This window comes from Stenella coeruleoalba (genome assembly GCF_951394435.1).
Source record: "Stenella coeruleoalba genome assembly, chromosome: 6".
Lineage (NCBI taxonomy): Eukaryota > Metazoa > Chordata > Mammalia > Artiodactyla > Delphinidae > Stenella > Stenella coeruleoalba.
In genome coordinates, this window is record NC_137151.1 from 89,949,810 (window position 1) to 89,972,205 (window position 22,396).

The window sequence follows — 22,396 nt, forward strand, 5'->3', positions numbered from 1 at the left end:
TTGTTAATTAGGGAGGGAGAGAAATCATAAGGTTAAATTTCAACAATGAGTTGCAACTGAATTTGTTTAGTTTGGAGGAAACTAGAGATTGGAGAGCTGGAAGAAAGCACCTATCATTTCTTGTACACAAAGGTGTCAGATGCATTTGGTTCATTAACTCATTTAATGGTAATATTTAAGATAATATTATGGTCACAATTTATGGATGAGGATACAGTCTCAGGGAGGCTAAATACCTTACCACTGATTCAGAAATACTTAGATATGGAACTGAGGGAGCAAGTCTGTCTGACTTGCTGAATCATCAACCAAGAATATAACACTGAAGCCACAGATGAAATCTCTAAGGGAAAATATAGAAAGAGTAATAAGGAAAGCTGTGGGCATATCATTGGAAACATTTTTTTCCAAAGCAAAAGGAGTAACTAGTATGGTCAGAAAAGATTTTCAGAGAGTAGGAAGTGAACTAGTATTGATAATTACATATAGCAGAACTCAGACAGTCTGGTTTGAATTCTACTATGGGCAAACTGCTCAATTTCTCTGAGACTATTTCTTTTCTTGTAATGGAGGATAATAATCCTCCCTCTAAAGGTTTTTATGGAGAATGAAATGAGAAACTGAACGTGAATGTGCCTGGCATGGATTCTGGTACAATAGGTACTTAGTGAATGTCTGCTGAAAGAATAAAGTATAGGTGACAAGGTGGTCTGTAGAAACCCCACAATATGGTCTAGAATGTTTTTATTGAAAGAAATTGCTTATACTTTTCAGTTTTTCTATGATTTGTTTCTTTTCTTTCAAAGTTGAATTACAGAGTATATTTCTGATTAAGGATTCCAGTTAGTTGCATTTTGGCACCTAAAGATCCTACTGCATTTTAGTCTCACTGGAACAATAAAAAAAAGTTAATTTAAAACTATAAGGTACTGCAACAAGACGAAGAAAGAACAAAATGGAGATTCAGAAAATCCATTCTCCACTTGGTCCGCTGTAGTTAAGGTACCTAGGATCTTGGGAAAAATGAAAATTAAGATAGGCCATTGGCTGGCAGCAACTTAAGACATTTTGGTTGTGTTCATAATATGCTACACACAGGGAGTCAGGCAAGGTCCCACGTCAAATCTAACACAGAAAGAGGCTTGTCTACCACATCCAATTAGTTGCTAACCCCTAAAGAGTCCCCTTACATTGTTTCACTCTTTTTTTGGCTCCCAACCTAGTTTAAATCATCATTACTAGTATTCCAAATTTTGTAGCGGTTTGATAAATGATCTCCTTCTCCTCGTCTCACCTACTTCCCTTCTATCCTGCGTATTTTATTCCCATTAATTTTTTTACACACAAAGATTTTATAAACTTCAGTATCAGAAAAGAATTCCCCAATGCTGGCTCTACCAGTTTCATTCCTGTCTACCCTACCCAATAGATCACAGCTGAAGGACTGTAAGTCATGACGTTTAAGGTGCCCTACTCAATTCCTTTGGTCATTAAATGTTTCTAACAGTAAGCCAGCTTGGAGCGAGGCGTTATTTCTGTACCCCAAGAAGGCTATCAGGGAAACAATGCTTCATGTATATTTTCATGTTTCCGCATGGTTTGGCTTCCTGAGCAAAGGAAATTGACATGCTATAAAGACATGTCTCCTTTTCCCAGAAACATTTACTCTCCAGTGCTCTTCCTCCCCTTGCCTCCTGTTTGGTAGAGCCACACGCTTACATTCTATGGGAAGATGAAACCTGGAGCCGTCTGTTTACATTTGAAAAGACTGTAAAACATTTGTGAACAAAGGCTTTACTTCCTCTCTCAGGACGGGGACAGGGCAGCATGTAGCTTATATAAACTCCCAGATTTATAATTTCAGAGTTCCTTTCCTGTGGTGCAGAACAAAACAGAAAACCTCATTTGAACATTCAGGGTTCACCTGGCCCCCCTCACACTGCCCTCAAGGGGGAAGAATGGGGCAAGGGGAACTGCCATGGTTATTGTTTTAATAATAGTTGGTTCCTGATCCAGAAACCTCATTTTTTTGCTTTCAGGACAATATAAATATAGCTATTAAAACCTATTAAAGACAACCTCAAAGTCTTACAAAAATATATTCTAAACTAAGTTTCTTCAGAAGGGGGTTGTATACATTCTAAGTGGTGTGCAAGGCAACATGTTGGGATGTGGGAGGAAAACAATTCATTTTCATGTTTTTAATCTAACAAATTAGTGTACCAGCATTTTATACATGAATTGATACCAATGCCCTTACTCAGCCTTCTTCATAGCTGATCATACAGAGAGCGTGAGATATATTCTGAGAGAAGAGTAGGAATTCTACAGTTTGTTGGAGGATGACAGGGCACCCCACTAGTTTTTTTCATTCACTTGTTTAAGCATATTGTGACATGGTAACATCTATGAGCCAGTTAAAATCCATGCATTATATTAAGTATTTATCATATTATCTAGTTTTAATTAACATAACTATCACAAAATGAATAAGCAGCTTAAAAATATACCTTACAAGACACTACTCCTTACAATAAAATTTGAAAATAATACCATTAATGCAAATCAACAAAAGAAAATTTACCAGTGTCTACACTTCTACTCTTTTGTCAGGCTCATTAAGCATTAAAAACAACAGGGACTTCCCTGGTGGTCCAGTGGTAAAGAATCCACCTTCCAATGCAGGGGACGTGGGTTAGATCCCTGGTCAGGGAACTGAGATCCCACGTGCCACGGGACTACCGAGCTTGCGTGCCTCAACTAGAGCCCACGCACTCTGGAACCAGTGCACCACAACTACAGAGCCCATGCGCCCTGGAGCCTGCCCACCACAACTAGAGAAGAGAAAACCCGCATGCCACAACTAGAGAGAAGCTCACGTGCCACAGCGAAAGATCCCGCATGCTTCAACTAAGACCCAACACAGCCAAAAATAGATAAATAAATCTTAAAAAAAGAATTAAAAACAATAATTTAACCATATCTGATAAGTTATTCCTCTATTAAAATTACATATATTAATTACTATATACAATAAAATTATATGTAAAAGTTACATATAATTAAAGTTTACATATTATTATAGTAGTAGTATGTTTATGGGGGTAAAGTTCAAACGTTTTTAATGATAAGGGTGTGCAATCAAAAAAGTTTGGAGATCACTGTCCAAAACAATCATATTTCCTTTTACAGGAAATTTCCTTTTACACTGTGTGGATCTGTAATTTATATATGTAACTAAACCTTTTATTTATTCTACTTAAAAATTAGCTAGAACAAAGATTTTTTAAGTGCAGTGACTGTTACACATTCCTAGTTTAAAATACAACTATATTGCACACTTTGGTTTTCTAAAAAGAGTAAACCAAGTTCCTTTCTTAACTAAATTCCTTTTTTCTCCAGTAGGTCAAACGTTTTATAGAAAGGTTTTCTTCCTCTCTCCTCCATCCCTATCTTGTATCATTTTCTTAAGGGCAACCAACCATCTCTGTAACCACATAAAATACTGTTCTTTCCTGTAAGCCAGGGAACAAAAAGAGTGTGAATCATGAAGTTTCCTCTTCAAACACCTTCTAACTAAATATCTGCAATTCCAGAGTAAAAAGGCCTTTATTGTTTCAGTCAAATCTTACACTCCAGTCCCTAGATCATTCTAGCTGTTTTTCTCAACCTTCTATAATTCTTTCTTGATCAGAATGGCACAAATACTAAGGGTAAAAAGCATAATGATTGAATCTTTTTTAGCATGTGAACATACCTTATAGAACTATTTGATACTGAAGGATAGGCTGATTTACATACACGGATATTCAAATGAGCACACAACTGCAAAACCTGAAGATTTCCATTTACACAGTATACTACGATTTAAGCACATCTAGGAAGTCTAATGAAACTCAATTCTTTCTCCAAACATATTCAAGAGAAAAGCAAATCACCAGAAGTATTTTTAAAATTTCAATTTTAATATTTTATGTAATGTTGTTTGAGTTGATCATTACTCTTGACCTATACCCAGTATGAACTTATATCTATTAAGTACAGTAAAATGTTTCCATTCACTTGATAAGGTAAACTAGTCTACTATTCCTTAATTTCAGGCCATATCCAAGTTCTAACTGTTGGAAAGAAAACAATCTCTAAACTAATTATAATCTCACTCACACACACACACACACACACACACACACACACACACACACACTAACCCAGGGATGGGAGACTGTTTTCATCTCTAAGGGTTGTTTAAAATTCAGTCCAAGAATTGAGGGGCTTTTCTTTCCCTGAAATATTTTATATTTATCAGCTCTTTCAATTAAAACTATGGAATAATATTATTTAAGCACAGCAATTATGAAAAAGACTTTAGTTCCCTAATATTGCATGGTAGGCATACTTCTAAAATGGCCCCCAAGAGTCTCACTCTCTAGTGTATACATCTTGTATCATCCATGCCTCTTGAGTGTGAGCGGACAATGTGTATATGGGAATATGATGTTACCTTATATGGCAAAAAGGATTTTGCAGGTATAATTAAGGTTGACCTTGAGTTAATCAAAAGAGAAACTATCTAAGGTGGACCTGAGCTAACAAGAGACCTCTAAATCTGGGTCTAAAGGTCAGAGACAAAGGAAGTTGAAGAGATTCAAAATGTGAGAGGAATTCTCCTGCTGGTCTTGAAGGAGTAAACCAAACTTTAGTGGAGGGCTACACAGCAGGGAAAGACACAGGGAGCTAAGAAGCTGACAGCCAGCAAGAAAACAGGAACCTCCACCTGTAACAACCTGAATGAGTCCAGATGGGCCTGCAGTCCTGTTACCTTGATTCCAGAAGTGTGATTCTGAGCAGAGAATCCAGCTGGTCTGTGCCCAGACTTCTGACCTACAGAACTGTGAGTAAATAAATAGGTGTTGTTTAAAGCTGTTAAATTTGTAATCTATCTATCTACCTACCTACCTATCTATCTATCTTACAGAAAGAAAGTGAAGATGAAGTGGGAATTGATTAAAGAAAAACTAGTGGGAAAGGCCTATGAGGCTTTCATGCTGTACACTCTAGTGGCCTCCACGTTGGGTGGTTTCAAGATAATCCTCTAAGTATCCAAGGAAAATATCAATATTAAAGCTTCTAGTTGTATATTTCTCATCTTTAAACATTTACCCTTTGGGGTATATTTAATAATATACACAATGTTAACACATGCAGATAATTTATAAATGTTCATATATTTAGAGATGCTGGTTAAAATAATTTAGAAAACACTGTTCTAATCAATGTGTAAGAAGACACTAACCCCTCAAAAGATGTCTTACCCCATTTGACTCCTGTCATCCATTCTATAATAAAGTTTAGATCTATACTAAATTCTCAAATTATGTAGTGTCACTTTAGTATCTTGTAATCCTAAAGACAGCCTTTCTAGTTGCTTCTAGGAGTTCTAACAAGTTAAATTTTATTGACTAAAGCAATGTTTGAGGCAGTTGTTAAAACAGAATCCCAGGTCTCCTCCCCACAGATCAAATTCAGTACTTCTAAGATGACCAGGGAATGTGTTTTCAAAAAATGTCTAAATTATTCTCGCGTAATTTGGGAAATGGGGCACCCAAGAATATATATTAAGTTAGCATAAGAAAAGTGGAAAGCATGGTCTCTGGGAGAAACATGACTGTGCAATTCTTTAAAATAGAACGTGAACCATAAAATGTCCATACAAATGCATATGGGAAGCTACAAGATATCAAGTTGGGAAATACTAGAAATTATCTTGCTTCCAATATTTACCTGTGATGTATCTTGTTTATCATGTCCCATGCTCAGGCGTTCAAACTTCTGAAATGCTAGACATGCTATAAAGAAATCATTTTAAGGGTTTTTCCTGAGATGGTATTGTGGAGTATGTGAACTGGTAAGCAATTCTGCACCACGTGTTCTTGTTCACCAAATTTATTGTTGAACATTCCGAACACCAGATTATGACAGATAAAAAAGAAAGCACCAAAAATTGCTACACATTAATACCTGAGTGGAGACTAAAGGCAAATATTCATCTATTAAACCCTACACCATAATGTTGAAACACAGATAAAAACATTCACAACACTCTACAGAGTACAATAAATAGCACTTTTTTGTGCATTACAACCAGTTAAATGTAATAAAGTTAATCATACCATAAAAAAATACACACAAAATTACACATAAATGTATTTAGTATACCATACATTGTACAAAGTACTGGAGAAGATCATGCATGTTTAAAAAGAAAAATCTGCAAGGTGACAATCATTTTTCAGTATATACTATAGGACAAATTGTTTTTACTGTTAAGTATAATTACTATGCACTGCATTTTCTGGATGAGAGTAAAATTATTGATTTGCAAATAAATGATTACTGAGTCTGTCTCAGTAAAACACATAGTTTGTCCTCTATAAACTTTTAACTATAATATAGAAACTGATGCGAGTTGACAGCCATGTATTTTATTGTATTACATACACTTCCCCAAACTATTTCCATCTCAATTTGACCATGCTTTAAGGAAAGACATGTTTTCTTTTTACATGCTTTTAGAAAAACCTATATTTTTGTCTTTGATGGGAGGCAGTGGAGGTGAAATGAGAAGAAAGAAAAGTGTGGAGTTTATGTTCAAAATTGAAATTGAAAAATATACAAAAAACTTCTGAGATGCCACACAGAGATGTGGGCATCTTTTGGCCGAGACCATGAATGTCCTATGAATGGAATAATTTGTTTTGATAGAAATTGTATGTTATTTTAAATAAGCACAGTAAAAATGTCAGTCTTTACATTAAAAGAAAAACCCACAAAAATCTGAAGCCAGTTCTCTCTTGATACCTTAAAAATAATTAGGAAGGAAAAAGTAAGAGAAAATGTTTAAAAATATACATGAATGTGAGTTTATATTTAACTACTGAGAAATTATTATTGACTAAATTAACTTTATTTGATACACAAATACAAGCCTCAATAACCTGAGGAACAATAAGTACAGATTTTAGGGAAGAATTCATGTTTTTGATAGAGTATTCACTAAAAAGACAAGAAGTTACATTTGAAGATTAATTTTTCCATGTGTAGTAAGTTCAGAAGTGCCAGCACCTTCTCCTAAAATAAATTTATTTTCAGAAACTTTAACCAAACTTGATTTTCTACACCTATGAAGTGTAAATCAATTTTAATCTGAAATGGGAACTGTGGAAACTAAAGGAGGCCTCTAGAGCAATAGTTCAGCAGATACTAAGGGAAATACTGATCAACTTTTATTTAAAATTTTTACTTCACCAACCTCAAAGAAAAGAATTTGGGGCCAATTTGAGAAGACCACATATAATAAATATATAGTTATAAAACTGCAGGGCATTCCTTCATCATTTTAAGGCACAGTCTGTTTTATCCCTAACAACTATAAGTTCAAGGTCACAGTGAAAATATGCATTCAATTTTGGTCTGGTTTCTCATGGGTATGTTGCTACATTTATAGTTAGTCATAAGTTTAAGAAATGGTAATACAATCACTTCAAAATAATATATCTAAGTCATTTTTACAGTTTTAAAAATGTAAATACACAATACAATTTCCTAATTTATATACACTAAAAATTGGATTTTTCCGCTTCCATAGTGGAGGCAGAGAAGATTATTTCTACCAATATTCAAACAAATACATTATCTGCTTATGTAGAAAGCATAGTTATGTTAAATACAGGCATCTCCTACTTAGGATAAAATTATTCAACAAAAAGGACAAACTCATTCCAAAAATAATGTTCACTGAATTTTAAGGTCTTGTATATCATCTTTTTATTAACAGCATCCATGTCCCTACCAGATAGTTGGATAAACTGTAACTAAATCAAGGCCAAACATTTTAATGTGTGGCTTTCTCTTCTGTCTCTTTACTTCCAGGGCTACTTATGCAAACTACATCAACATGACTGGGCAGAGAAACAGTTAAGTGACATTAAATTATGAGAAAAACCATAATATGAGGGACTGAAATTCCCTCTGAAAATTTCTGTAGGAGAGAAATTAAAGAATGTCAACCATATAAACACAACAGTTTCTGAATCTATCATATTTCTGCTTTCTCTCATGAGTACACTGCCACATCAATGTTAACATTTTAGCATTAACATCTTGTTCTTATATTTTCCTTTAAGATGCATTTTACAATGTTTATTTCATTGTATTATGTTTAGTTCTAGTGGATAATTCTCGCCTATGAAACATGTGACTGTATAGACGGACTGAATGGAAACACATAGAAAACAATAGAAATTCCACAATAAACTTTCTATTACATAAATGGGAGACACCTGTACTAAAAATGATCTGGGCAACGGAATTTAAAGTTTTACAGAATGAATCTGAAGCAAGATTACCTAAATGATTTCTTCAACTAATTACTGAAAGATCATTATTGGGTAAACTAACTTTCACTCAATAAAACCAGAAAACACTATTCCAGAAATCAGAAAAAATATAATACACTATGCTCTAAGCTTTACATATTTTGAAAGAAAAATTAGGATATGGAATATAAGTTTTGATGATGTGTATTTAATATAAGTCCTAGAAGAAAAATACTGAAAAGATTATTTTTGCTTTAATCCCAATATCGTAAGAAAAGTTCATTGGCACAAATATCTGGAGGTATTTTACAGTTTCATTTAGCTTTGGTGGCAAAGTGTGTTTTTGCTAACCATATGAAAACAGTTCTATTTTCCAATGTAGAGTTTTATGCTAAAAAAAATTCAAACGCATCTTTTTTTTCCTAAAAAAGGGATGTAAAAAGTCCAATATGAAACAAGTGCAACATGAAATACAAAATATGCCTAACACTTAGGCTTTTGAACAGTTAATAGTTCTATGCTTTGTCTATAAATTTTTACTAGTAACATTTCTACTATATAAATACTAAAAACCAAGATAATACTGAAAAAAATAGCATATGAACCTTACAAAAATGGTTAGGTTTAGATTTCCTAAACTAAGATTAATGTTCCAATATGCAAACAAATTTACACTAACTAATAAAACTACATCAACAGATTCAGTTTTTCATAAGTGTTCAAAGTTACAATGTACAGAATGAGTACAGAATAAATCTGACTCACATATATCAAGTCCTACACAAAGTCATCAGAAATTAACTGGTTACTTGGTATTTTAAAACATAGTCATTTTTGGCAATGTAATATGCCAAACACTTTTAGAAAGTACTGTATTTGATTTAAAATTTTTCAACTACAGACAATGAAATCAAGATGTAGCTCAGAATATCACCTAACTTTTGAAAGCAACATTACCAATTCAGGGGTACTGTTACATTTCTACTGTAAATTAAATAACAGTTTATTCTCACTATTTGCAAATTTTATTCCATTCTTAAGACTAAGTTATTAATTATAAAATTCAGTCGTCTGTATTCATAATATAATTTATTTATCAAAAATGTGAATTCTTGAGCATTTAAGAGTACACATACTCGGATTTGGATTACGGGTCTGACTTTTCTTTCCTATTATCCTTATTAAAAGTAAAGAATGGGGCTTCCCTGGTGGCACAGTGGTTGAGAGTCCGCCTGCCGATGCAGGGGACATGGGTTCGTGCCCCGGTCCGGGAAGATCCTACATGCCGCGGAGCGGCTGGGCCCGTGAGCCATGGCCGCTGCGCCTGCGCGTCCGGAGCCTGTGCTCCACAACGGGAGAGGCCACAACAGTGAGAGGCCCGCGTACGGCAAAAAAAAAAAAAAAAAAAAAAGAAGGAAAGAATGTGAGTAGCCTCATAAACTTTCTATTTCCTCAGGCTGTTAAAATATATTGTGAAATAATGCATGATTAATAATGTGTAAGTAAAAGTTCATTATAGAACTTGAAATGTTCTTTGTTCAAAAAGACTGAAATAAAATTTCAGCTCCCAATCATCTTACTATTTTGTAATAGTATTTTCTACATTTACCTTATGTGGCAAGAAGTTTTCTGTCTGAGTCTAATTTCATAATACAAAGATACTTTTATTGCTTCCTTTTTCCTGGGGAGTGCTATACTCTCCAAATTGACCCCCCCCCAAAAAAACTATACAAGGTAACTTGTTTCCTGTAATTTCACAAATCTAAAACACAGAGAAGGGCTTCCCTGGTGGCGCAATGGTTAAGAATCCGCCTGCCAATGCAAGGGACAGAGGTTCGATCCCTAGTCCGGGAAGATCCCACATGCCGCACAGCAACTAAGCCCGTGTGCCACAACTACTGAGCCTGCGCTCTAGAGCCTGTGAGCCACAACTACTGAAGCCTGCGTGCCTAGAGCCCATGAGCCACAAGTACTGAAGCCTGTGTGCCTAGAGCCCGTGCTCTGCAACAAGAGAAGTCACTGCAATGAGAAGCCCATGCACCGCAACAGAGAGTAGCCCCCACTCGCTGCAACTACAGAAAGCCCGCACATAGCAACAAAGACCCAACGCAACCAAAAATAAATAAATAAAACAAATTTATAAAAATAAAACACAGAGAAAAAAGTGATGATGAAATGTAATCAACAAATGCCTTAGTCGTAGAAGGTCTCAACACATTAAAAAAATTTTTCCCGACTGATTTTCATAACAAGTTCCTAAAAAATTGCAAATGCAGCACTGTAAGGTTTTGCACTAAACCTCATAATAAAGCAAGATACTACACTAATTTAGACCTAACGCTTAAGATGAAAATACAGGCTAATTGAATTGTCCGGGGATTTGGGAATCAACAGCCCTAGTTTATCTCATCATCTTTGTGCTTACCCTATTTCCCCAGAGCTCTCAAGAATAAACTGAAAATTGAGTTTTACCTTTTACTGAGTTTTATTTCCCTTGACCACCTTCTGTAAGAGATGCTAATAAGCAGTGAGGTAAAAAGAATATGCTGTAAGTGAAAAGTCTGAAGAGTTTAGAAAAGAATGGGAACTAGATAATGAACAAATCAGACAACCTGCCTCATGTAAGTATGTGTGTGTGGCGGAAATGTGTACCATCTGCATGAGTGACAGGATAATCAACAACATTTACTAGGCCTACTATAGTTCTTTACTTCTTTTCCTTACTGTATAATCATGCAGATATTATAGTGTAGTTCAAACAAGAAAACGTATTCCATTATATACATCTGAATTTATCTGAGCAAAATATGAAAAAAAAATTAAAGATTAATTAACACATGATCAATATATATATATTGAAGAGACTCAAAATCAGTGTTAACCAGGCACAAATGTTGTGTTTTTTTAGGACTACTGTTTTAAATACTTTCATTCTGGTGACAACCAAGAAAAGAGCTAGCAGAACCTGTGTAATTTCCAACATGAAAAAGATAAAGAAAAGAGAGCATTGATGATTTCTATCATATTATCTGTTCCAAATTATAATAGTAGTAACTCCAGAGGACTCTTTAGAGACACTGCAAGTACTCACTGTTTGTCCTGTCCAGTCTATATTTGGTCTAGGTATCAACAATAGGATCCAGGAGTAATTTTTATAAGTTCAAAACTTATTCAAAACTCAAAAAAAAATCTAAATAAAAATGTCATAACAATAGAGCTCAGAAGTTTGCTAAATTAGATAATCCCTAACTGCCAATGAACAATTTCATTTTCGGTAACATTTCTGATAAACCTGTGTTGTTTTGCCAGCTAATAATATAGATTGTAGGCATGGTTGAAATAATGTGAATTTAAAGACGAAGGACTTTTCTCTTCTCAAGTGACAGAAACATCAGTTTTGTTAATCTTCAGACAGAGCCTACTTTCTCATCGCTGGTAGTTATTTGGTTTTAAAGTGCATTAGGACTTGATGAAGACTCTGTCAAAACGTGTGTGTGTGTATACATATACTTATAATATTAAATATATGTAAAAAAACCCCAAACTACTGCTGTTTATAACATGTTTAATGAGAATCCTTTTTGTAGTCCTAAAATAAAATATTTTGTTGGAACAAATAAGACTTTAGGACTTGATGATAATGACACTCACATGAAATTATTTTCATGGAAACTAATGTGCCTAGTCTGCTGCTTTAAAAAGCTAATGTACTACTCACAAATGAGAAATTTAAGCTTGTTAAGTTTTATTCATGAGCAGGAATGACTAAACAAGGAGACTTTAGATCATCTAAACACATTGATTATGGCTGTCAATAGAAGATTCAAATTAATGAATTTTCTTAAGTTCTGTATATGGACCTAAGTTCAAATTCAGAAATCGTTAAATGACATATTTAACCTGTAACTTGAAATACAACTACATATGGGTGAAAACTTGAAATACAACACCATATGTACAAAAGTTGTTATGAGTATATGTATAAGCTAAACCTAGGCAGATGTGTCCTTGTTTAAATACATATGTGGTATGCCATGGGAAAGTGCATATATAACCTGGTAAGTTCTCTTTCCTTCCAGGTTTGAACACACAAGTATTCTGTATTTTATCCCTTTTGCTGCTTCAATCAAACAAACAGCCTGGTATGCCTGCCATGTCTACTATGAGGTTATCACTTACTTTTAATGATCTCAGTAAGTGAAAATATGAATACTGAACATGAAGCTGGGAAAGACAACAATGGAATCAAACAAACTTAAAACTCTCATAGATGATAGCAAGACCATCTTCAACTGATGATAAAACAGCAAGAACCCGAAGAACAAATGAGAAAAGAAGTGAGGTAACCCTCTACAGGCAGTAAAGTGGGAGTAACCTTCTAATAGGCAGTAACAGCTGAGAGGCTGTAATGGAATCCAGATGCAATGGCACGTAAAATGAACCTGGTACTCTAGGACATCCCTGGGCACTAACAAGGACACAAGTTCACAGATACAACTGTGGAGCTACTGGGACGTAAGGACTACACTTGCAAGGTTTTGGGTATTTACAGCATACACATCTAAAGGAAGGGCTCTATCACTCAGGTATACCCCAGCCTTCAGTGAATCCTATCTTAAGGCGAAGATACCTAGCTCCATTACCTACTTCCAAAAAGTGAGCTGAAATCTGAAATGAAATATAAATATTGCTCTCTATCTGTCAAATAGTAATCACCTTAGTAAATTAAGATTCCACTATTAAACCTAGTGGCTAAACAACTTATTCAGGTATTCATTGTTTATACTATTAATGGGGTAACAGTTTTTCCACTGTTATTCCATTAATAGTATAATTTTATACATTAATGTGGTACTGCACTTCATCATGCTGATTTTCTTTCCATAGTAGATAAAAACTGTGCAAATGTAGAGCTTCTTCTGACCACTGGAATTTAGTTATTTTAACAATCCACCATGACCCGAGGCACTTTTGACAACCACGGGGTCAGTGAATTGAATAAAATGGTACAGACTGAATGACTGAACTGCTCCAATGCCTATAAGTAAGTATCTATGAAAATTTTCTTCAAATTTAGCAATACATCTCTTCAGTAGTCTCCTGATATTCACTAAGAATACAAAATAAGATTCTTATTAGAAAAGAACCAAGAAAATTTCATTGAGTTTTGAATTTGAATTACGTTTCCATTCGTCAATCCTGCTGGTTACCAAGAAAACATGTCTCCTTAGAATTTAAAGTTGTATTTTCATAGGTGTAAGAAAACAAAAGATCTATTTTGTTCACTATGGCTGCCCAAAACTGACTAAAGACTGTGGCTATTTCATTTCTGAGAAAGCAAACAGTTTAAATTTCATTAATCTTTTAAGACTTATTTTTCAACATGTATATTGTAGCAAATACAAAGTAACCCACTGTTCAGAAGAAAGTTTCATGAAATGAGAATACGTGAGGTGAGGATACAAACAGTGCTACATTTACTGAGTGTTTAGGAGAAGATCTTGGTATGGCCAATCAAGCAGACTAGCTGATATGCAGAGTCCTCAAAGACAGAGGTTACCATATCCTTTTACTGATTTTTCATAATGACTAGTACACAGATGTCATACCACAAAACAAAACCATGCTTCAACTACTTTCCTCAAGCATTACAAAACTAATTTCCTATTTTCAACATTGTAAAAATAGACTTGTCTTCTCCAAAGGATCTTGCTGCCCACACTGATGGATCTGTGTGTTCCCTCTTATTACTGGACCTAAAGGCATAACTGATCTTTATCGTTCCTTAAATCCAATCTTACATAAAGTTGCATAATGCATGGAGTAAAAGAGGAATGAAGACAAAGCATGGAACCCTGTATAAGTGTGCTGACCCAAAAGCAATCACACCAACAGCCAGAGGAAGTGGAAACTGTGAAGTAGTCTTCAACAATTTACTGTAAAGAGACAGAAATACACATTATAATGTAACATATATTGTGAACAAAAACTGAACATGTCAATCTTTTATACAGTTTTGAGAAAGTGTTCTAAGTGATTGTAGATAAAGTAATTTTTCGTATAATGAATTTAACTGTCCAAAATTTTTTAAAAGATCAATACAAGTCAATTTTGGCTAGAAAAGAGAAAAATATTCTAGTAAGTAAATAACCAGTTTGGTTTATTCTTTTAAATTTTAACCACAGAAAAATACTAGTTGGACTTTTATTTAGCAATGCTACCTCTAGAGATTTATCCTAATAAAAAAATCAATGTTTACTAAGATATAGCTACAGAAATATTTATTTTCACCCTATTTAATATCAGCAAAAAACTTCACCCAAATAAAAAAGGAAACATCTTTAATTCCTAATAGGAGCATGTAGGATAAGACACTATTTTTAAAAGAAAAATACTATCAGGAAAGGCTATCACCTTTTTACTCTGAAAACAGAGAAACTGAGGGGTTAAGAAACTTACCTAAGGACACAGAGCCTTAGATTGAAACCCCAGATCTGCCTGACTTTAGAATATCTGCAACTATCTGCCAGAATTAACTGAAAAGGCTCCCAGAGCAAACAAGCAGTCAATGAAAAGTAAAGTTTTATTATGGAAAATTTTAAACATATACATAAGTAGATTAACAGTATAATGAACCTCATGGACCCATCAACCAGCTTCAAAAATTATCAGGTCATGGCCAATCTTACTTTACCTATATTACTGTCCACTTCCACTCCTCCTGTATTTTTTGGAAGCAAACCTTAGATATCATATCTTTCAAGGGTTAACTTTTTAAAGAAAAAAAATGATTATATCCTAACAAATAAAATGCATAATTAAGGACACAAATATAATACATTTGCATATAAACTGTATTTGCACATAAACCATAATTACTACTATAGCTTTACCTTCAGGAATAGTCCAAGTAATTAGGAACGAAAGACATGTTTCAGACATGAAAGTATGATAAAGACCAGGAACAGATGTGAGAAAAAAAAGATTAAAATACTATACCTTGATTTTATTGAAGCAGTGTAAGTATTTCCAAGAACTGCCATAGTTGGAATAAGGATAAATGCCAAAGGTTTACACGGATCAGGATTAAGTTTAAAGTAATACCTATGTCAAAAAGAAAAAAATAAAACATAAATCAACAAAGCATTGCCAATCATTTTAAATTCTCAGAATCAATCAACTAAATACACTTCAAAACGTTCCTATAGCGATATGGATATAAGAGAGCTCTAAACAGCTCAAGAAATCATTGATAAATAAATTTTGCTCTACATCTTTTTTTACCGCTGTGGCCTCTCCCGCTGCGGAGCACAGGCTCCGGACGCGCAGGCCCAGCATCCATGGCTCACGGGTCCAGCCGCTCCGCGGCATGCGGGATCCTCCCGGGCTGGGGCACGAACCCGCGTCCCCTGCATTGGCAGGCGCACTCCCAACCACTGCGCCACCAGGGAAGCCCTCTACATCATCTTTATACTCAGGTTTTATGTGGAGAATTATGTTCAGAAACTACTAAAGGAAATGAAAATATCCCATCTGGAAGCACTTCCTTTTTACAATAAGTATATGCCTCAAAGGTCATATATAAATAATATTTTATAAAACGAATTATTTAAAACATATTTAAACTGCTCTATTTAAAAAAGATGAAAAACATGAAGGTTTATATAAAGTAACTGTCTACAGCCTTCTAGAATCATAAATTTGTGCTCCTCAAGTAATTTTCTCCCCAAATCTGTGGACAAAAATTTGCACTTTGATTAAAATAAGGGACAAAGGAAGGATATTAATATCTGGTGACCTGTGATTTAATTTACTGAACTTATTTTGATTCAGCCAACTTAAAAAAAAAAAAAAACTTCCAGTATTTAGATAATCTGAAAGTTTTACATCATTTCTAAAAACTATATTAAGCAGGGATTAACTATTAACTGGATAACGTGGTTTTTTCAAAGACAATATCAATAATTAAATATTCTAGAAATAACCTTAGAGAGCATTTTTAGGCTCTCATTTAACCTAGGACACTTATCAGGTAACAAAGCAAATGACGGTTTTCTAGTAAAACAGCTGATCATTTATTTTAGTTCAACGTATAGGACACATCAGAAAAGTACACACTTCCTTCGTTATTTCTATTATTTTAAATGTAATCATTTTTCTTCCCCTCAAATCTAACAAAATATAAAATTGATCGTGAATTGAAAAATATATAAAGCACTAGCATTATGAATACTATAAGTCAGCAAAATAAAGCACATTTTCACATATTTCTAGACTCAAAGAAGGTTAAAGAAAATACAATCCCTCCCTTTTGGGCAGATTTTGGGAAAGTTTATATTCTCACGGAAAAGAAGAAAATGTGAATATGTTGAAAATAAATTTCAGGTGATACCTTCTTGTTCTTGAGAAAGTTTTATGAAACATTAGGAATCCTACAAGTCTCTACTTACAGATATTTATAGTTTGAACCACATAAATGATAATTATATAAATAAAACACACCTAAGATTCTTCAGCCAATAAATTAAAGATGGCATGCTGAGTAATACAATCCATGTTAATAAGTTAATCACGGTACTGTGCATGCGAAGACTGTCTTCAGCATCGCTGGCAGATAAACGGAGGTGGTATACTGTAGAGTCTTTATGGTGATTGGATTTTTTTTCACTTCTTCTAGAGTGTTTGGGGTTCTACAAAGCAATAAAGTTAAAATATCAAGATATTAAGTAAAATTTAAGTTTATTATTTTATTTAGAATCATACTCAATTATCTAACAGCTAAATAAATACATCTTTCCATTACCAAATTGATATAAAATACTGAATTATCTTGTTTGAAAGTATTTTAAAGCAGTTATCAGTTATACAATTTTTATTCCTTTGACTTGTTATTTCCACTGCTAAGAATATATCCCCTTAAGTAATTACTTGAAATAAAATTTAAAAGATAATTGTGATAAAAACAACTAAGGACTGACAAAGATCAAATTAAATGACAATCTAAGTCTTATTTTAATACTCATTAGGCTCGCTTTTCTTAAAGTTATTTAAATTCATAAAACCTTTTAAATACTGTAAAGTTCTAACCTTTTTTTACAAAAATAAACTTTTATATTTTTCCATGTTCTTTCATACTAAAGTGATATAGCGTTTTGAAAATAAAACTTACCACAGTCTGGCTATTTTTAAAAGTTGTTAAGCTGGCTTGCAGATGAACAATCTATGAAAAAGAAAAGACTTTAATTTTACTTTTATTTTGAAACAAAAAACATAACCATTTTTACTGAAATTGAGAAGCACTGTAATTTGAAATTTTAAAAACCTAAATAAAAATTCATTTAAACACTTAAACACATTCTTTTAGAAAAGATAAATAATAACTACATGTGCTTGCTATCATGGATTAAAAGACAAACAAAATAATACAAAATTCCAGAGTATGTTGGGGTCAGGATATAATGCTATATCTTCCACATTGTGTGAGCCTATGCTTGAATGGTGGCTTGCTATCGCAACTTAAAGTGTCATGTGAGTCAAAAATTTGGTTTTATTCAGCGTAGTATAAAGAGTTTAACATGTGTTATATAATCTAAATCTTTGAAAATCTGGAACTCAATTATATAGGGTGGTGAAATGTTTACAAGAACCTGAGAAAGTCTATAAATTTACTAGGTTTGCTTAAGTATTTGAGAAAGTTCTGCTAATGGTGTCAGTTGTTTGAAATATGCAGTTAAAAAAACTAAAAATATTATATTTATAAATCAAATTAATTTATATTTGTAAATCAAAATAATTCTAAATAGTTTTTTCTGATGGACACATTTTTCCTTTGTAAACTGAAAGTAATCTATAATGTGCATGTATTAGTGTTAAATGCAGACGCAAATAAACCTTTGTTAAAAAAAGGAAAAAATTATTATCCTTTCCAGTATCAACTGTCTCTACGTAAGATTAATGTGGAGAACATGCAGTTGTATAAGGTAGATTTTCCTGAAAAGCTGTCAGCCTTCTTAGAAGTGTTTTTCATTTCCTCAGTAAAATTGTCAGCTTAATTTTATCGTGTCTTGTCATTCTTCAGCAACATTTGTAACATTCTACATTATTTCAGCATGATTGACAGCCTGATCCCACTGACATAACTTTTTGCTTTGTCTATTATCCACGTTGAAAGGGAGGTGTGAATAAAAACCATTCTAGTAAAATGTTTTTTAAAAAGTTAACATTACTTGCCAGAGCATCAAGCAATATGGAACAGATTAAATCTCCTCCCTTCCCTTTGTTTTTAACAAAGAAACCCACTCAGATTAGTAACTTCAGTTTTACAGTTAACTATATATATTTGAAATAGCTAAGATGTTAAAAAAAACTTTACATGTAGGCCTGTTACATAACAGCAGTGATCAAAAAAATTTTTTTAACAACACCCACGGGAAAGTCTATGCCTGTCTGATACAAAGCTCAGGCCTTCTGACTTTACTGATTTGACATACCTTAAACACATAGTAAAGATAAGTAAGAAGGATGGCAAATGCTCCACAAGTTGTCCAACTAACTATGATCAAAACAACTGTCAAAATGGGCAAGTCTGGTGATATTATCTTCATATCTTTAGGAAGTTCAGAGGGCCTGGAATAACAAGAGTAAAGCTTTCAAAAGCATATTAACAGTTACCTACACAGTCACATATAAGCAGAAAACAATACAGTGCTCTGCCAGGCTCTCCTTATTAATGTGCAAGTATTACTATAAGGTAAACAGGCTTTTTAAAATAAAGGTGAAGGGTGACACATTATTTTAAAATTCTTTTATACATTGTGATAGTTTCTCTTGCATTTATATATACTATGGGTAATACGTGTACTAAAAAAGAAAAAGTATTATTAAAGATAATTATTAATTATAGGCCCTGTGCCATACAATTCCAATCTTGATAGGAAGAGAAATACTTTTGTTCTTAAAGTCTTGAGGTCACTCAGACATGTGATGGTGTTAATGTCAGAAGCACCTCAGAAGGGTGGAGGAAGAAGCATCATTCCATAATCCCCTCTGTGACAGTAAATCGCATAACATGGCTGGTGAGGAAATGGAAACTAGATCACTGGTTTACCAAAAGCGCATACCAGCAACTTCAAACTGTCTTGGGACCATAATAAACCTCTAGGCAATGTTTTTGGAGCTCTTATACATTTCATCTAATCTGATCCTAAATCTCAAGATTGGAGTCTCAGATTTGATTGAAAATCAACATATAAAAGCATTGCCAGAGAAACACTTTGCCCTTGGAAAGATTTACAACAGTGAAATTTAAAAATACTTGTGTAATCTGTCCAACTTTTTTGATTAACTCTTGAGCACTACGGTCAAAATCAAATGTAGCATTTATCTTGAAATAAATGGTAACCTATGACAAAAACATAAGTTTGAACACTAACTCCATGTTTTGCTAGTTATACATTTTTCCTCAGAAATTATAGTTTAGTGAAAGCAAGTTAATTTTAAGGTTCCCTTTCAGAATACAGTTTTTTTCTTAGGAGCAATAAGAAAGGTTTTCGTCATTCATTCTTTACCTTTTCAAAGTCAGCCACAATGAAGAAAGGAGTCTCACAGATGTAGAAGAGAGTAGGCCACCCCAGTAGGCAGTACATGTTCCAAACAGAAAAAGAATCAAAGATACAAGGGGGAAACACATACTCTGACTAGTTAAAACGATGGCATCTAATTCTGGTAACAATAACATATCCCAAAATTCTTTAAACCATTTGTATCTGTGGATAAAAGAAAACATACAAAACATAAAAGCAAATAATACAATAAAAGCAAAAAAACCCCGACAACTCTCATTAAAGGATTTAATATTTGAAGTGTTTGACCATTCACTACAGTCCCCAGAGTACCATGATATTTCATTTATAATTATACTGAAAAAACAAACTTCAGTTCCTGGTAGGGAACTACTGAGTCTAGTGATCTTCAAGGATCTGAGTCTCAAGTCTCAATGCAGCTTTACTGCTCTCATTGATCCTTGTAATGAAGTAATAACTGGTCTTTTTTTTAAGTTAGAAAGCCAATAGCTAGTTATAAAGACAGAAGAAAAGACATCTAAGTAATGGTTTTTAACCAAACAAAAACAAAAACAAAACCTGAATAAATTAAGAATGCGACGTTAAGTAGGGTAGAGAGATCTAAAATATACTTTGTATGGGAAGTAATAAAAAGTGTTCTGAGGCACTGTTTCACCAATATCCTACATTGCTTTGTGTCCATGAATCTGGGATACCCAAAGCTCATGTACCACATACATCCTTTTGAAAATGTTAAAGTCCTGGTATATTTATAGTCTAAGTTTAGACTGATATATGTGTATGTATATATATTATATATATAAGTTCAATAATTACTTCTAAACTATTGAAGTAAATGTTGATGTACTTATTAGGCCTTTGCCTAAGAGAAAAAGTCCATTTAATAAAACAAGTCAATTGCCTTATTTGTATGGAAATTTATCCTTCATATTTGAGCCAAACATAATACTTTATATATAAAACAAAATTAAAATCATTATTACAGATAATAAAACTTACCCCAACAGAAACTTAACCATAATTACAAAAGGATCAACTTTGTATGGTTTGGCTTCTTTATCCAACATAGCAGCATATTCTAAGCAGTGACCTAGTGATTAAAAAAAAAATTATATGGAGTAGAGAATTCACAGTAATTAAGTATGAGACATATTATATGCTGCATTGTTTGTAAGAGCAACATATTTCATGTCATAGAAAGCAAGGGTCTTTATTACTACCACAGAGACTCTTCTCAAAAGATTAAAAATTACCCTAATTTGAAAGACAAATCAAAACTACAATGAGGTACCACCTCACACTGGTCAGAATGGCCATCATTAAAAACTCTACAAATAGCAAATGGTGGAGAGGATGTGGAGAAAAGGGAACCCTGCTACACTGTTGGTAGGATTGTAAATTGGTGCAGCCACTATGGGAAACAGTATGGAGGTTCCTCAAAAAACTAAAAAATAGAAATAACATATGATCCAGCAATCCCACTCCTGGGTATATATCCAGACAAAACTCTAATTCAAAAAGATACATGCACCCCTATGTTCATAGCAGCACTATTCACTATAGCCAAGATGTGGAAACAACCTAAATGTCCATCAACAGACGAATAGATAAAGATGTGGTACATATATACAATGAGATATTAGCCATAAAAAAGAACAAAATAATGCCATTTGCAGTAATGTGGATGCAACTAGAGATTATCATACTAAGTGAAGTCAGTCAGAAAGAGAAAGACAAATATATGATAGCACTTATATGTGGAATCTAAAATATGACACAAATGAACCAATCTATGAAACAGAAACAGACTCATGGACATAGAGAACAGACTTGTGGTTACCAAGGGGGAGGGGGTTGGGGGAGGGATGGAGTGGGAGTTTGGGATTAGCACATTGAAGCTTTTATATATAGAATGGACAAACAACAAGGTCCTAATGTATAGCACAGAGAACTATATATCCTATGAAAAACCAAAATGGAAAAGAATATAAAAAAGAATGTATATATATATGTGTGTGTGTGTGTGTGTGTGTGTGTGTGTGTGTGTATAACTGAATCACTTTGCTGTAGAGCAGAAGTTAACACATAAATCAACTATACATCAATTTTAAAAAGTTAAAAAAAAGAAAAAAAATAAACATAAACCTACCATAAAAATTTACTCTAATTTACTGGTTCTCATTTACATAGTCAATCATCATTTGTGAAACAAATTCAGGAAGCCAAGGCTATGGTTTTGTCATTTGTATTTTTATAAAGCTCCACAGGTGAGCTATTTTTTAAAAACTGTTTTACTGAGATATAATTCTTATAACTCAAAATTCATCCGTTTAAAGTGTATCCAATTCAGTGGTTTTTTGTATATTCATAGAGTGTGCATTAACAACCACAGTCAGTCTTAAAACATTTTCATTACTCCCAAAAGAAACTGTTCCCCTT

At 33.6% G+C, this 22,396-nt stretch overlaps 1 protein-coding gene across 3 annotated transcripts in view; it reads right to left on the reverse strand.

The window, feature by feature from the left end:
* PGAP1 (post-GPI attachment to proteins inositol deacylase 1) overlaps positions 1 to 22,396 on the reverse strand; it is an 85,678-nt gene that overhangs the window by 5,222 nt on the left and 58,060 nt on the right. For 2 of the 3 annotated variants that reach the window (XM_079924635.1, XM_079924637.1), the window contains 7 exons: positions 20,957 to 21,047; positions 19,943 to 20,140; positions 18,866 to 19,001; positions 17,545 to 17,595; positions 16,878 to 17,065; positions 15,375 to 15,479; positions 7,287 to 14,311 (listed from right to left, as the gene is read on the reverse strand). In XM_079924635.1, coding sequence (XP_079780761.1) covers positions 14,173 to 14,311; positions 15,375 to 15,479; positions 16,878 to 17,065; positions 17,545 to 17,595; positions 18,866 to 19,001; positions 19,943 to 20,140; positions 20,957 to 21,047 — 908 coding nt within the window. In that variant the 3' untranslated portion in view covers positions 7,287 to 14,172. Of the gene's footprint in view, positions 1 to 7,286; positions 14,312 to 15,374; positions 15,480 to 16,877; positions 17,066 to 17,544; positions 17,596 to 18,865; positions 19,002 to 19,942; positions 20,141 to 20,956; positions 21,048 to 22,396 lie in introns of those variants that run through there. The other variant, XM_079924636.1, reaches the window with a different exon arrangement.